We start from the raw sequence: 16,266 nt of genomic DNA on the forward strand, positions 1-16,266 counted from the left end.
TTGGAGGTTGTGTTTGGGGTCGTTATCGTGTTGGAAAACTGCCATGCAGCCCAGTTTTGGAAGGGAGGGGATCATGCTCTGTTTCAGAATGTCACAGTACATGTTGGAATTCATGTTTCCCTCAATGAACTGCAGCTCCCCAGTGCCGGCAACACTCATGCAGCCCAAGACCATGATGCTACCACCACCATGCTTGACTGTAGGCAAGATACAGTTGTCTTGGTACTTCTCACCAGGGCGCCGCCACACATGCTGGACACCATCTGAGCCAAACGAGTTTATCTTGGTCTCGTCAGACCACAGGGCATTCCAGTAATCCATGTTCTTGGACTGCTTGTCTTCAGCAAACTGTTTGCTGGCTTTCTTGTGCGTCAGCTTCCTTCTGGGATGACGACCATGCAGACCGAGTTGATGCAGTGTGCGGCGTATGGTCTGAGCACTGACAGGCTGACCTCCCACGTCTTCAACCTCTGCAGCAATGCTGGCAGCACTCATGTGTCTATTTTTTAAAGCCAACCTCTGGATATGACGCCGAACACGTGGACTCAACTTCTTCGGTCGACCCTGGCGAGGCCTGTTCCGAGTGGAAACTGTCCTGGAGAACTGCTGTGCTGTAGCTCAGTTTCAGGGTGTTAGCAATCTTCTTATATCCTAAACCATCTTTGTGGATAGCAACAATTCTATTTCTCACATCCTCAGAAAGTTCTTTGCCATGAGGTGCCATGATGATTATCCAGTGGTCAGTATGAGAGAATTGTACCCAAAACACCAAATTTAACAGCCCTGCTCCCCATTTACACCTGGGACCTTGACACATGACACCAGGGAGGGACAACGACACATTTGGGCACAATTTGGACATGTTCACTGTGGGGTGTACTCACTTATGTTGCAGCTATTTAGACATTAATGGCTGTGTGTTGAGTTATTTTCAGAAGACAGTAAATCTACACTGCTATACAAGCTGTACACTGACTACTCTAAGTTATATCCAAGTCTCATTTCTATAGTGTTGTCCCATGAAAAGATATAATAAAATATTAGTAGAAATGTGAGGGGTGTACTTACTTTTTCTAAAATACTGTAAACCTTATCTTTTGTATAGGGTTTGTTCTGTCCGTTTTTCCAGAAATGTTGTTTGATGAGTATCAGGACAGATCTCATGCAGTTTATTACTGGTTTGTGAGTTCCATTCTGATTGCCACTGGTTTAGTATGTATACTGTTATTAGCTTTAAGAGGTCAGAAGGTGGGAGTTTGAGGTCTGTTATCTGTTCGCTTGTGTCCTTATTGCTAATTGGTCCACTTTTTTATTTTCTGTAATCCCGCAGTGACCAGGGATCCAGCAGTATTTTAGTAAGTTGTGCTCTGTTAGTTTGTGAGTTTTTTCCATAATGTTTATGATGGTTGGATGGAGTAGGGTACAAGATTCCAGAACTTGTAGACAGCATTTAGAGTCAGTGAATATCAGAGCTTTGTTTGTTTTAGTAGTTTCTATATATTCTAAAGCCATTAAGGGGGTCTTTTTTCTTGTTATATGCAAGATCAAATATAATATCAGGTCTTCGTATTATCCAGGGTGGGGTGGAGCAAAGGTGTGCTTGAGCTATGCTGTTCAGTTCCAGATTTATTGCGTTGAGATGAGGTCTGATCCAGGAGCTGAAGGGTGGGATACTATTTGGTTTGCTGTCGTACATTGTAGGGTATGGTAGATTAAAAGTCTGGGTATAGTTAGGGTTGTTCGGGTTGCTTTTTAGTTTAATTGAGTATTTGAGGACTAGTTTTAGACGTCTGTACCCAAGGGATGGTTCACATGCCTCTACGTATAAGCTTTGTACCGGCAAGGTTTGGTAAGCACCTAGCGCCTAGTGTATTGTATTGAATTTAGGGATTTTAAAGATTTCCTGGCTGATCCATACACATTGCATCCATTGTCTAGTTTTGTTCTAATGAGTGTTCTGTAGATATGAATGAGTGATGAGAATTCAGCCTGGGGGGCTGAGTGGGGCTCAGTACTTGCCAGTATCTTTATTATTATTAATTTTTTTGCACATTCCTTTTTTAGCTGGGTGATCTGAGGTACGAAGGAGAGCTTAGTGTCCAATATTAGTCCCAGAAACGTAGTCGACTGTACTATTTTAATAGGGTTTCCATTGAGATGGATTTCTGGATCCAGATGTAATGCTCGTTTTTGGCAGAAATGCATGCATGTTGTTTTGTTATTAGAAAACTTAAAACCATTGTAGATTGACCATTTATGGATTCTGTTGATGGTTAGTTTAGTTGTATTTCGATGTTATTCATAAGTTTTCCTTTGGATACAATGCATAAGTCATCAACATACAAGCTACAGAAAACGTTTGGAGGAATTTCTTTTGTTATGCTGTTTATTTTAAGATTAAAGAGGGTGAGTGAGAGGATGCATCCTTGTGGAACACCCATTTCCTGGAGGTGATCACTTGATAGACAGTTGTTAATTCTCACTTTGAAACGTCTGTCTGTTAGGAAGTCAGATATGAAGTTCAGTAGCCGGCCTCTGAGTCCAGCTTGGTGGAGGTCTCTTAGAATGCCATATCTCCAGGTGGTATTGTACGCCTTTTCTAGGTCAAAAAATACGACCACTTCGTGCTCCATCCTGAAAAAGGCATCTCTGATAAAGGTCTCTAATTTGATCAGATTATCTACTGTGCTTCTCCCTTCATGGAAAACACTTTGGGCTTCATTGAGAACATTATTGGTTTCCAGTTGCCATACCAGACAGCTGTAAATAATTCACTCCATTGTTTTACTGATACAGCTGGTTAGTGCTATTGGTCTGTAGTTATCAGGGGATTTGTGGTCCTTTCCTGGTTTTGGAAAAGAAATGACTGTGGCCTCTTTCCACATAGATGGGACTTTCCCTTTGTGCCATATCATGTTTATTATTTTGAGAAGTAGGGTCATTGAAGATGATGGCAAATTCTTTAGCATTGTATAATGTATGTTATCAGGTCCGACTGCAGTATTATGGGCTTTTTGTAGTGAGAGTTTTAATTCTTCATGTGTAAAGTCCTGATTTTATGCTTCTGTGACGTCTGAAGCAAAGTGTATTTTATTCATTTCTATCTCTTTTCGAAATTCTATGAATTCTGGGTAAGCGTTATGTCCACCTGAAGCTCTTTCGAAGGCCTTTGCTAGCTGTTCGGCAATCTCTTTTTCACTGGTAGCAGTTCCATCTGTTGTGGTTAGGTATTGCACTCGTGGTGAATTGGTTTTACCATTCATCCAACTCAGGAGGTTCCAGATTTTTTTTGAGGAGGTATTGGTCATGATATTGCTGACAAAGTATTCCCAGCTCTGTTTTTTGGCCAAATTAATCACTCTTCGAGCTCTAGCTCTGGTAATTCTTAGGTTATTCAGGTTTTGTGTAGTAGGGCAATTATTAAAATTCGTCATTGAAACAGGGGTTATGTTTTTTCCTCGTAACGGGGGAGGTTCTTGGTATTGTCTCCTTCACTATGCTTAATAGTGTATCAGTGAACCATTTGATTAAGTCTGTAGAGTGGGTTGGTTCTGTATTCAGTCTTTCTTGTGGAATATGAGCCATGTCCGGGATGGATATAGGTGCTAGCTGGTGTGTTCATTAGACACAGGTTGTTGTCATTCATAAAATGTTCTATTATTTTGCCCCTGTTATTGGTGTTCTGACTTCCCCAAATCCGGTTGTGACTATTAAAGTCACCCAGTAGAATATACGGTGGGGGTAACTGTTCAATGAGTCTATCGAGATTGGCTGGATCTAGTACAGAGTTTGGTGGGATATAAATTGAGCATATTGTGATGGTTCTTATCACAATGTTCTAGGCATGAATTACTGTTGCTTGGAGAGAGGTGGTAAGGGGAATCTGACTGTGTGGTATGTTTAGGTTGACAAAGATAGACGATCCTCCTGAAGGTCTATTTATATTGGGCCCATATGTGTGATAGCCAATAAAGCCTTTCATACGAGTATTCGCATTAGTTGTAATTAGGGTCTCTTGCAGACAAATAATCAGTGAATTTAATGAGAAGGCGAGTCGCAGGATTTGTTCCTATACCTAGACGAGGTGCTCCTGTTCCGGGTTGTCTTGTCTTCAATCATTTCAGCGTCTCTTGGGGTGTCAGGTATCTTGGAGACAGTCTCTGGGTTTGATTAGTGTTGGTGATCTGTTTTTCTCTGTGACTCAGCTTTTTGAGGGGTAGTCTCATTCTGGGTTTTCTTGTTACTCGTCTCTGTTTTGGAGTTTACTAATATGTCCATCTTAGAGGTACTTTTGGTTTTGGAATGGACAGCATCCTTGATGGTGTTAACGAATTGGGGCTTTTCTCGATTAAGCCATGTAAAATCAGTCTGGCATGTGCTGGATTGCCTGGCTTTACAACTGCTGCAAAGGTCTTTGTGAATTTATAGCTGGGTAGATATTTGACCAATTTCTTGGCCTCTGCATGGCTCACTTTTTTAGTGCTTTAGATTTTTTGAATTTCTTTTTCTTTGGTCCAGATTGGGCAGGATTTGTCTGATGCAGGGTGAGGACCTCCACAGTTTCTACATTTAGGGGTTTTTGTGCAAATTGAGTCATGGCTCTCTTCACCACAATTGCAGCAGATAGTGGCATTCTTGCATACAGTTGACCCATGGCCATATTTTTGGCACTTGAAACATCTGATAGGATTTGGAATGTAAGGATCAACATCAACCTTTTGGTATCCGATTGTGAGCTTTGTTGGGGGGGTTGCTCTGTTAAACGTGATGATATACGTGTTGGTCTTTATGATTTTGTCCAGTCTCTTGATTGTTATTCGTTTACAAGACTCACATCCTGAGAGCTTAATTCTTTGGTTATTTCTTCCTCTTGTCTTGTAGTTCTCGACACCGGATTACACCTTTGAACCTGTTAAGTGTCGGGTGTGGGAATGTTTTAACATTAATATTAACAAAGGTTTTCATACTGAGTAGATTATCCACTTGAACTTTTTTCTGGCACTCTATTAGGATTTTTATAGAGTTTTTTAGCATCCTTGACTGTTCCGGCTATGCCCATTATTCCTTTTTGGATAGCAAAGGGGGACAGTTTTGTCAGAGCTGCATTCTCTTGTGTAGATTCCATTAATATGAATTTAGGCCAGTTTTCGCATAAGCTTGAAGGATTGCATCTAGGGCTGAAACGATTCCTCGAGTAACTCGAGTAATTCGATTACTAAAAATGATCGATTCAAATTTTTCGCATCAAGGAATCGTTTATTCCATACACCAATACACAGCTCACGGTGTTCCGCATGGACTTTCACTTTCAAACTTTTTTTTACGCTGTGTTCAGGTGACGTGAGGAAGCCCAAGGGCTGCGTCCCAAATCTTTCAATTAAACAGTACCTAACAAGACTTAATCCGGGTACTTTTCACCTATTTGTACACACTCGTACTGTTTAGTATGTAGTAGCAGTTTGAAACGGAGCCGAGAAGTGATAGCGTGGACTATAAAATGAAGAGAGAGAATATAGTTTGAGATCATTTTAAACTGGAAAAAATGAAAACTGAGCTGTAGCTAAAACTTTTAGTTCTGAAAGTTGCACAAATTAGAGGCAATGCTTATGTATTATTGTTTATTATATATATATATATATATATATATATACATATATACAGTGTATCACAAAAGTGAGTACACCCCTCACATTTCTGCAAATATTTCATTATATCTTTTCATGGGACAACACTATAGACATGAAACTTGGATATAACTTAGAGTAGTCAGTGTACAACTTGTATAGCAGTGTAGATTTACTGTCTTCTGAAAATAACTCAACACACAGCCATTAATGTCTAAATAGCTGCAACATAAGTGAGTACACCCCACAGTGAATATGTCCAAATTGTGCCCAAATGTGTCGTTGTCCCTCCCTGGTGTCATGTGTCAAGGTCCCAGGTGTAAATGGGGAGCAGGGCTGTTAAATTTGGTGTTTTGGGTACAATTCTCTCATACTGGCCACTGGATATTCAACATGGCACCTCATGGCAAAGAACTCTCTGAGGATGTGAGAAATAGAATTGTTGCTCTCCACAAAGATGGCCTGGGCTATAAGAAGATTGCTAACACCCTGAAACTGAGCTACAGCATGGTGGCCAAGGTCATACAGCGGTTTTCCAGGACAGGTTCCACTCGGAACAGGCTTCGCCAGGGTCGACCAAAGAAGTTGAGTCCACGTGTTCGGCGTCATATCCAGAGGTTGGCTTTAAAAAATAGACACATGAGTGCTGCCAGCATTGCTGCAGAGGTTGAAGACGTGGGAGGTCAGCCTGTCAGTGCTCAGACCATACGCCGCACACTGCATCAACTCGGTCTGCATGGTCGTCATCCCAGAAGGAAGCTGACGCATAAGAAAGCCCGCAAACAGTTTGCTGAAGACAAGCAGTCCAAGAACATGGATTACTGGAATGCCCTGTGGTCTGACGAGACCAAGATAAACTTGTTTGGCTCAGATGGTGTCCAGCATGTGTGGCGGTGCCGTGGTGAGAAGTACCAAGACAACTGTATCTTGCCTACAGTCAAGCATGGTGGTGGTAGCATCATGGTCTTGGGCTGCATGAGTGTTGCTGGCACTGGGGAGCTGCAGTTCATTGAGGGAAACATGAATTCCAACATGTACTGTGACATTCTGAAACAGAGCATGATCCCCTCCCTTCGAAAACTGGGCCTCATGGCAGTTTTCCAACAGGATAACGACCCCAAACACAACCTCCAAGATGACAACTGCCTTGCTGAGGAAGCTGAAGGTAAAGGTGATGGACTAAACCCAATTGAGCACCTGTGGCGCATCCTCAAGTGGAAGGTGGAGGAGTTCAAGGTGTCTAACATCCACCAGCTCCGTGATGTCATCATGGAGGAGTGGAAGAGGATTCCAGTAGCAAACTGTGCAGCTCTGGTGAATTCCATGCCCAGGAGGGTTAAGGCAGTGCTGGATAATAATGGTGGTCACACAAAATATTGACACTTTGGGCACAATTTGGACATGTTCACTGTGGGGTGTACTCACTTATGTTGCAGCTATTTAGATATTAATGGCTGTGTGTTGAGTTATTTTCAGAAGACAGTAAATCTACACTGCTATACAAGTTGTACACTGACTACTCTAAGTTATATCCAAGTTTCATGTCTATAGTGTTGTCCCATGAAAAGATATAATGAAATATTTGCAGAAATGTGAGGGGTGTACTCACTTTTGTGATACACTGTATATACACTGCTCAAAAAAATAAAGGGAACACTAAAATAACACATCCTAGATCTCAATTAATGAAATATTCCAGTTGAAAATCTTTATTCATCACATAGTGGAATGCGTTGAGAACAAAATAACATAAAATTTATCAATGTAAATCAAAATTATTATCCCATGGAGGTCTGGATTTGGAATCATACTCAAAATCAAAGTGGAAAATCCAATTACAGGCTGATCCAACTTCAGTGGAAATTCCTCAAGACCAGTTAAAATGAGGCTCAGTAGTGTGTGTGGCCTCCACGTGCTAGAGGTAGCATGAGGCGGTGTCTACAACCCACAGAAGTTGCTCAGATAGTGCAGCTCATCCAGGATGGCACATCAATGCGAGCTGTGGCAAAGAAGGTTTGCTGTGTCTGTCAGCACGGTGTCCAGAGCATGAAGCAGATACCAGGAGACAGGCAATACACCAGGAGACATGGAGGGGGGCGTAGGAGGGCAACAATCCAGCAGCAGGACCGCTACCTCCTCCTTTGTGCCAGGAGGAACAGGAGGAGCAGTGTCAGAGCCCTGCAAAATGACCTCCAGCAGGCCACTAATATCCATGTTTCTGCTCAAACTGTCAGAAACAGACTCCATGAAGGTGGTATGAGGGCCCGACGTCCACAAGTGGGGCTTGTGCTTACAGCCCAACACCGTGCAGGGCGATTGGCATTTGGCAGAAAACACCAAGATTGGCAGATTCACCATTGGTGCCCTGTGCTTTTGATGGATGAGAACAGGTTCACAGTGAGCACGTGACAGACTTGACAGAGTCTGGAGACGCCGTGGAGAACGTTCTGCTTCCTGCAACATCCTCCAGCATGACCGGTTTGGCAGTGGGTCAGTAATGGTGTGGGGAGGCATTTCATTGGAGGGCCGCACAGCCCTCCATGGGCTAACCAGGGGTACCCTGACTGCCATTAGGTACCGGGATGAGTTCCTCAGACCCATTGTGAGACCATATGCTGGTGCAGTGGGCCCTGGGTGATGCATGACAATGCTAGGCCTCATGTGGCTGAAGTGTGTCAGCAGTTCCTGCATGATGAAGGCATTGAAGCTATGTACTGGCCTGCCCGTTCCCCAGACCTGAATCCAATCGAGCACATCTAGGACATCATCCACCAATGCCACGTTGCACCACAGACTGTCCAGGAGTTGACTGATGCTTTAATCCAGGTCTGGGAGGAGATCCCTCAGAAGAACATCCGCTGCCTCATCAGGAGCATGCCCAGGCGTTGTAGGGAGGTCATACAAGTACGTGGAGGCCACACACACTACTGAGCCTCATTTTAACTTGTCTTGAGGAATTTCCACTGAAGTTGGATCAGCCTGTAATTGGATTTTCCACTTTGATTTTGAGTATGATTCCAAATCCAGACCTCCATGGGATAATAATTTTGATTTACATTGATCATTTTTATGTTGTTTTGTTCTCAATGCATTCCACTATGTAATGAATAAAGATTTTCAACTGGAATATTTCATTAATTGAGATCTAGGATGTGTTATTTTAGTGTTCTCTTGAGCAGTGTATATACAGGGGTTGGACAAAATAACTGAAACACCTGTCATTTTAGTGTGGGAGGTTTCATGGCTAAATTGGACCAGTCTGGTGGCCAATCTTCATTAATTGCACATTGCACCAGTAAGAGCAGAGTGTGAAGGTTCAATTAGCAGGGTAAGAGCACAGTTTTGCTCAAAATATTGCAATGCACACAACATTATGGGTGACATACCAGAGTTCAAAAGAGGACAAATTGTTGGTGCACGTCTTGCTGGCGCATCTGTGACCAAGACAGCAAGTCTTTGTGATGTATCAAGAGCCACGGTATCCAGGGTAATGTCAGCATACCACCAAGAAGGACAAACCACATCCAACAGGATTAACTGTGGACGCAAGAGGAAGCTGTCTGAAAGGGATGTTCGGGTGCTAACCCGGATTGTATCCAAAAAACATAAAACCACGGCTGCCCAAATCACGGCAGAATTAAATGTGCACCTCGACTCTCCTGTTTCCACCAGAACTGTCCGTCGGGAGCTCCACAGGGTCGATATACACGGCCGGGCTGCTATAGCCAAACCTTTGGTCACTCGTGCCGATGCCAAACGTCGGTTTCAATGGTGCAAGGAGCGCAAATCTTGGGCTGTGGACAATGTGAAACATGTATTGTTCTCTGATGAGTCCACCTTTACTGTTTTCCCCACATCCGGGAGAGTTACGATGTGGAGAAGCCCCAAAGAAGCGTACCACCCAGACTGTTGCATTCCCAGAGTGAAGCATGGGGGTGGATCAGTGATGGTTTAAGCTGCCATATCATGGCATTCCCTTGGCCCAATACTTGTGCTAGATGGGCGCATCACTGCCAAGGACTACCGAACCATTCTGGAGGACCATGTGCATCCATTGGCGGTGCCGTGTATCAGGATGACAATGCACCAATACACACAGCAAGACTGGTGAAAGATTGGTTTGATGAACATGAAAGTGAAGTTGAACATCTCCCATGGCCTGCACAGTCACCAGATCTAAATATTATTGAGCCACTTTGGGGTGTTTTGGAGAAGCGAGTCAGGAAACGTTTTCCTCCACCAGCATCACGTAGTGACCTGGCCACTATCCTGCAAGAAGAATGGCTTAAAATCCCTCTGACCACTGTGCAGGACTTGTATATGTCATTTCCAAGACGAATTGACGCTGTATTGGCCGCAAAAGGAGGCCCTACACCATACTAATAAATTATTGTGGTCTAAAACCAGGTGTTTCAGTTATTTTGTCCAACCCCTGTATATATACAGTGTATCACAAAAGTGAGTACACCCCTCACATTTCTGCAGATATTTAAGTATATCTTTTCATGGGACAACACTGACAAAATGACACTTTGACACAATGAAAAGTCGTCTGTGTGCAGCTTATATAAAAGTGTAAATTTATTCTTCCCTCAAAATAACTCAATATACAGCCATTAATGTCTAAACCACCGGCAACAAAAGTGAGTACACCCCTAAGAGACTACAACCCTAAATGTCCAAATTGAGCACTGCTTGTCATTTTCCCTCCAAAATGTCATGTGACTCGTTAGTGTTACTAGGTCTCAGGTGTGCATAGGGAGCAGGTGTGTTAAATTTAGTAGTACAGCTCTCACACTCTCTCATATTGGTCACTGAAAGTTCCAACATGGCACCTCATGGCAAAGAACTCTCTGAGGATCTTAAAAGACGAATTGTTGCGCTACATGAAGATGGCCAAGGCTACAAGAAGATTGCCAACACCCTGAAACTGAGCTGCAGCACAGTGGCCAAGATCATCCAGCGTTTTAAAAGAGCAGGGTCCACTCAGAACAGACCTCGCGTTGGTCGTCCAAAGAAGCTGAGTGCACGTGCTCAGCGTCACATCCAACTGCTGTCTTTGAAAGATAGGCGCAGGAGTGCTGTCAGCATCGCTGCAGAGATTGAAAAGGTGGGGGGTCAGCCTGTCAGTGCTCAGACCATACGCCGCACACTACATCAAATTGGTCTGCATGGCTGTCACCCCAGAAGGAAGCCTCTTCTGAAGTCTCTACACAAGAAAGCCCGCAAACAGTTTGCTGAAGACATGTCAACAAAGGACATGGATTACTGGAACCATGTCCTATGGTCTGATGAGACCAAGATTAATTTGTTTGGTTCAGATGGTCTCAAGCATGTGTGGCGGCAATCAGGTGAGGAGTACAAAGATAAGTGTGTCATGCCTACAGTCAAGCATGGTGGTGGGAATGCCATGGTCTGGGGCTGCATGAGTGCAGCAGGTGTTGGGGAGTTACATTTCATTGAGGGACACATGAACTCCAATATGTACTGTGAAATACTGAAGCAGAGCATGATCCCCTCCCTCCGGAAACTGGGTCGCAGGGCAGTGTTCCAGCATGATAATGACCCCAAACACACCTCTAAGACGACCACTGCTTTATTGAAGAGGCTGAGGGTAAAGGTGATGGACTGGCCAAGCATGTCTCCAGACCTAAACCCAATAGAACATCTTTGGGGCATCCTCAAGAGGAAGGTGGAGGAGCGCAAAGTCTCGAATATCCGCCAGCTCCGTGATGTCGTCATGGAGGAGTGGAAAAGCATTCCAGTGGCAACCTGTGAAGCTCTGGTAAACTCCATGCCCAGGAGAGTTAAGGCAGTTCTGGGAAATAATGGTGGCCACACAAAATATTGACACTTCAGGAACTTTCACTAAGGGGTGTACTCACTTTTGTTGCCGGTGGTTTAGACATTAATGGCTGTATATTGAGTTATTTTGAGGGAAGAATAAATTTACACTGTTATATAAGCTGCACACAGACTACTTTTCATTGTGTCAAAGTGTCATTTTGTCAGTGTTGTCCCATGAAAAGATATACTTAAATATCTGCAGAAATGTGAGGGGTGTACTCACTTTTGTGATACACTGTATATACTATATATATACAGTGTATTACAAAAGTGAGTACACCCCTCACATTTCTGCAAATATTTCATTATATCTTTTCATGGGACAACACTATAGAAATGAAACTTGGATATAAGTTAGAGTAGTCAGTGTACAGCTTGTATAACAGTGTAGATTTACTGTCTTCTGAAAATAACTCAACACACAGCCATTAATGTCTAAATAGCTGCAACATAAGTGAGTACACCCCACAGTGAACATGTCCAAATTGTGCCCAAAGTGTCAATATTTTGTGTGACCACCATTATTATCCAGCACTGCCTTAACCCTCCTGGGCATGGAATTCACCAGAGCTGCACAGGTTGCAACTGGAATCCTCTTCCACTCCTCCATGATGACATCACGGAGCTGGTGGATGTTAGACACCTTGAACTCCTCCACCTTCCACTTGAGGATGCACCACAGGTGCTCAATTGGGTTTAGTCCATCACCTTTACCTTCAGCTTCCTCAGCAAGGCAGTTGTCATCTTGGAGGTTGTGTTTGGGGTCGTTATCCTGTTGGAAAACTGCCATGAGGCCCAGTTTTCGAAGGGAGGGGATCATGCTCTGTTTGAGAATGTCACAGTACATGTTGGAATTCATGTTTCCCTCGATGAACTGCAGCTCCCCAGTGCCAGCAACACTCATGCAGCCCAAGACCATGATGCTACCACCACCATGCTTGACTGTAGGCAAGATACAGTTGTCTTGGTACTTCTCACCAGGGCGCCGCCACACATGCTGGACACCATCTGAGCCAAACAAGTTTATCTTGGTCTCGTCAGACCACAGGGCATTCCAGTAATCCATGTTCTTGGACTGCTTGTCTTCAGCAAACTGTTTGCGGGCTTTCTTGTGCATCAGCTTCCTTCTGGGATGACGACCATGCAGACCGAGTTGATGCAGTGTGCGGCGTATGGTCTGAGCACTGACAGGCTGACCTCCCACGTCTTCAACCTCTGCAGCAATGCTGGCAGCACTCATGTGTCTATTTTTTAAAGCCAACCTCTGGATATGACGCCGAACACGTGGACTCAACTTCTTTGGTCGACCCTGGCGAAGCCTGTTCCGAGTGGAGCCTGTCTTGGAAAACCGCTGTATGACCTTGGCCACCATGCTGTAGCTCAGTTTCAGGGTGTTAGCAATCTTCTTATAGCCCAGGCCATCTTTGTGGAGAGCAACAATTCTATTTCTTACATCCTCAGAGAGTTCTTTGCCATGAGGTGCCATGTTGAATATCCAGTGGCCAGTATGAGAGAATTGTACCCAAAACACCAAATTTAACAGCCCTGCTCCCCATTTACACCTGGGACCTTGACACATGACACCAGGGAGGGACAACGACACATTTGGGCACAATTTGTTCACTGTGGGGTGTACTCACTTATGTTGCAGCTATTTAGACATTAATGGCTGTGTGTTGAGTTATTTTCAGAAGACAGTAAATCTACACTGCTATACAAGCTGTACACTGACTACTCTAAGTTATATCCAAGTTTCATGTCTATAGTGTTGTCCCATGAAAAGATATAATGAAATATTTGCAGAAATGTGAGGGGTGTACTCACTTTTGTGATACACTGTATATATAAACAAACAAGCAATAGCAAGCAAAATACTATAAATGACACATAAAACACACAACTGACCTTAACAATATGAATCTATGCAACACAAAAATATTCATCCTGCCATCTCTTAAAACTGGGGAACCTGTGCAGTCTTGGCAGGAGCCTGAGTGATCAGGAAAAGTCTTGGGCAACACGTCTGTTCCACAGGTGGGCTTCCACCAATCTGAGGGGCGACACTCAACCTTTTAAATCAACCTTATCTGTGTTCACGCCAGCAGGGCGGCTGCGCTGGACAGTCGCCCCACCCCCGGACGCAGAAACATCTCCCTGATGTACAATGTAATGACAGGTGGTCATTTGCCCAGACTGTTGCAACCGCTCAAGTATGTAAAAAACTAGTTTTATAAGTAACATCTGCATGAATATGTGAAAACAGGTTTTATAAGTGGGTTAGGGATGACCCTGACCTCTCAAGTGATCAGAAAAATAAGTTTACTAAGCAGGTTGAAGGATGAGGCTGACACCACAGTCATCACATTCCAATACACCACTACCTTTACCAAGTTTAACTAACCATACCATGTTCTACTAACCACCACCCACACCAAGTTCTTTAATGTAAACTAAACCAATTACCTATAAAAATTAAATTATGCACCATGAACCTTTATGTTGGTAACCTCTTCTCTTCTCTTTGTGGTATTTAGTGAAGGTGAAGATAGACCCCCCTCTCCAGCAGCCACTGATGTATCTAAAAGTGTCCAGTCACCTCCTCAATTTAAAGATGGAAAAACATCTCAGAGAAGGTACTGACTTATCACCACCCACAGGTTTTACTAACCTCATCATGTTCTACTACTCACCACCCACACCAAGCTCTACTAGACAGATCTACTATTTTCAGTCAACTGAATATTGTCTGGACCTTTGAAAGCCTTTGTGTACCAAACTCACCTCTGGTGTTTGGAGACAAAAAGCTCTATTTAGGTCTTAGCTAACCACACAACACAATCAATGTGATTTATTAATAAACACTGGGGTTAACAAAGACTTTTGCTTTATTAGATAATTGATTTATTTACTAATTAGATTTTTTTTCTGATTTTAGTGGAAGTGAGAAAAGATTAATCTCTCTTGCACCCAGTCAGCGGTCAGTGCAACAGCGAATCAGTTCTAAATCTGGAAGAACATCTCAGAGGTACTGATTTATCTTTTAATAATCATCATCATCGTCATCCTCATCATCAGGGGCGTCTTTAGAAACGAGAAAATACAACCCGAAATCAGAAAAAGTTGGGACAGCATGGAATTTTTCACACATTCTCTATTGGGGACAGGTCAGGACTGCAGGCACCCATACCCTCCTCTTCCACAGCCGTGCCTTTGTAATGTGTGCAGCAGGTTACATAAATTAATAAATAAATTGACAAAACATAATCAAACAGCGAAAAAGAAATTTACACATAAATGCTGTCGGCCTCTGAATTTTCAAAAAAAGTTAGAAAAGGTTGCCAGATGATATAAAACTTATCAACAGATCCATTGAGTGTGTGTCTAATCTTTTCCAATTTGATATGACACATAACTTCCCTAATCCAGTAATTATAAGTTGGTGGAGTGACATCTTTCCATTTGAGCAAGATCAGTCTCCTAGCAAGAAGTGAGCAAAAAGACAACATATTTACTTCCCATTCTCTAAAAGAGGCGCCCGCAGGGGCCACACCAAACAATGCAATAAATGGTGAGGGGGCTACTACCTGTCCAAATATTTCAGAAAATGTGTCAAAAAAGGACTGCCAGAAGGTGTGGAGCTCTGGGCACGTCCAAAACATATGTATGAGAGTGGCCGGGGACTGCCTACATCTATCACATGTGGGATCTAGCGATGTTTTAATCTTGTTAAGTTTATCCTTTGACCAATGAAGGCGGTGTACTACTTTAAATTGAATAACCGCATGTCTTGAACATATGGAGGAAGAACAAATTTTCCCCAAAATTTTATGCCAGACAACTTCTGAAATTGATTCATCCAGGTCTGCTTCCCATTTATTTTTAAGAGTTTCTAAGCAGGACAAGTTGTGTGTGATAAGTTTTTCATAAATTATACTTATTAATCGCTTTGTAGCTGTTTTACACTCAAATATTGAATCAAGCAGAGAAGTGGGTGGACATATGGGAAAGCCATCCAGATTTGAAGCTACGAAACTCCTAAGCTGTAAATATCTGTAGAAGTGTGTTCTGGGAATATTATATTTCTGCATTAATTGTTCAAATGACGCAAAATTAGAGTCAATATAAAGATCAGCCAATGACACCACACCTCTCGCAGCCCACATTGCAAAGGCCTCATCCACCGTTGATGAGACAAATAAATGATTCTTCACAACAGGAGCTGCCAGAGGGAGGCTCCTGAGTGAGAAAGTTCTCCTAAATTGATTCCAAATTTTAATTGAGTGTATAATCACAGGATTAGAGGTGAAACTAGAGATAGGCTCTGTAAACGGTAAACTAGCGCACAGTAAGGCGGCTAAAGAGGTGGGCCCAACGGACGCCTCTTCCAAGATTACCCATTCAGGTGCAGCAGCATCCTTCTTCATCCAGTAGAGCAATGCTCTGATATTGGCCGCCCAATAATAATGTAGAAAACTTGGCAGTGCCATCCCTCCTATTTTGCGAGGTCTCTGCAAAGTATTCCTCTTAATTCTGGGATTTTTTTTATTCCAAATAAAAGTCGAAATGATATTATTTAACTTGGAAAAAAACGACTTTGTGATAAAAACTGGGAGACACTGAAATATATACAGAAATTTTGGTAAGATGTTCATCTTTACAGTGTTAATCCTCCCAACTAATGAAAGGGGCAAGGAGGCCCAACGCTCAACGTCTTGCCTTAAACCGGACATCAGGGGGAGGTAGTTAGCTGATAATAAATCTTTAACGTTGCGTGTGATCCACACTCCAAGGTACC

General features: G+C 43.0%; 1 protein-coding gene across 1 annotated transcript in view; it reads left to right on the top strand.

The window, feature by feature from the left end:
- The window catches only part of LOC134323457 (uncharacterized), a 92,921-nt gene that overhangs the window by 26,260 nt on the left and 50,395 nt on the right, over positions 1-16,266 (top strand). Inside the window, exons 7-8 of the mRNA XM_063004983.1 lie at positions 14,006-14,104; positions 14,407-14,496. Of these exons, the coding sequence (XP_062861053.1) occupies positions 14,006-14,104; positions 14,407-14,496 (189 nt within the window). The remainder of the gene's footprint in view (positions 1-14,005; positions 14,105-14,406; positions 14,497-16,266) is intronic.

Source organism: Trichomycterus rosablanca, chromosome 11, assembly GCF_030014385.1.
Source record: "Trichomycterus rosablanca isolate fTriRos1 chromosome 11, fTriRos1.hap1, whole genome shotgun sequence".
Classification (NCBI taxonomy): Eukaryota; Metazoa; Chordata; class Actinopteri; order Siluriformes; family Trichomycteridae; genus Trichomycterus; species Trichomycterus rosablanca.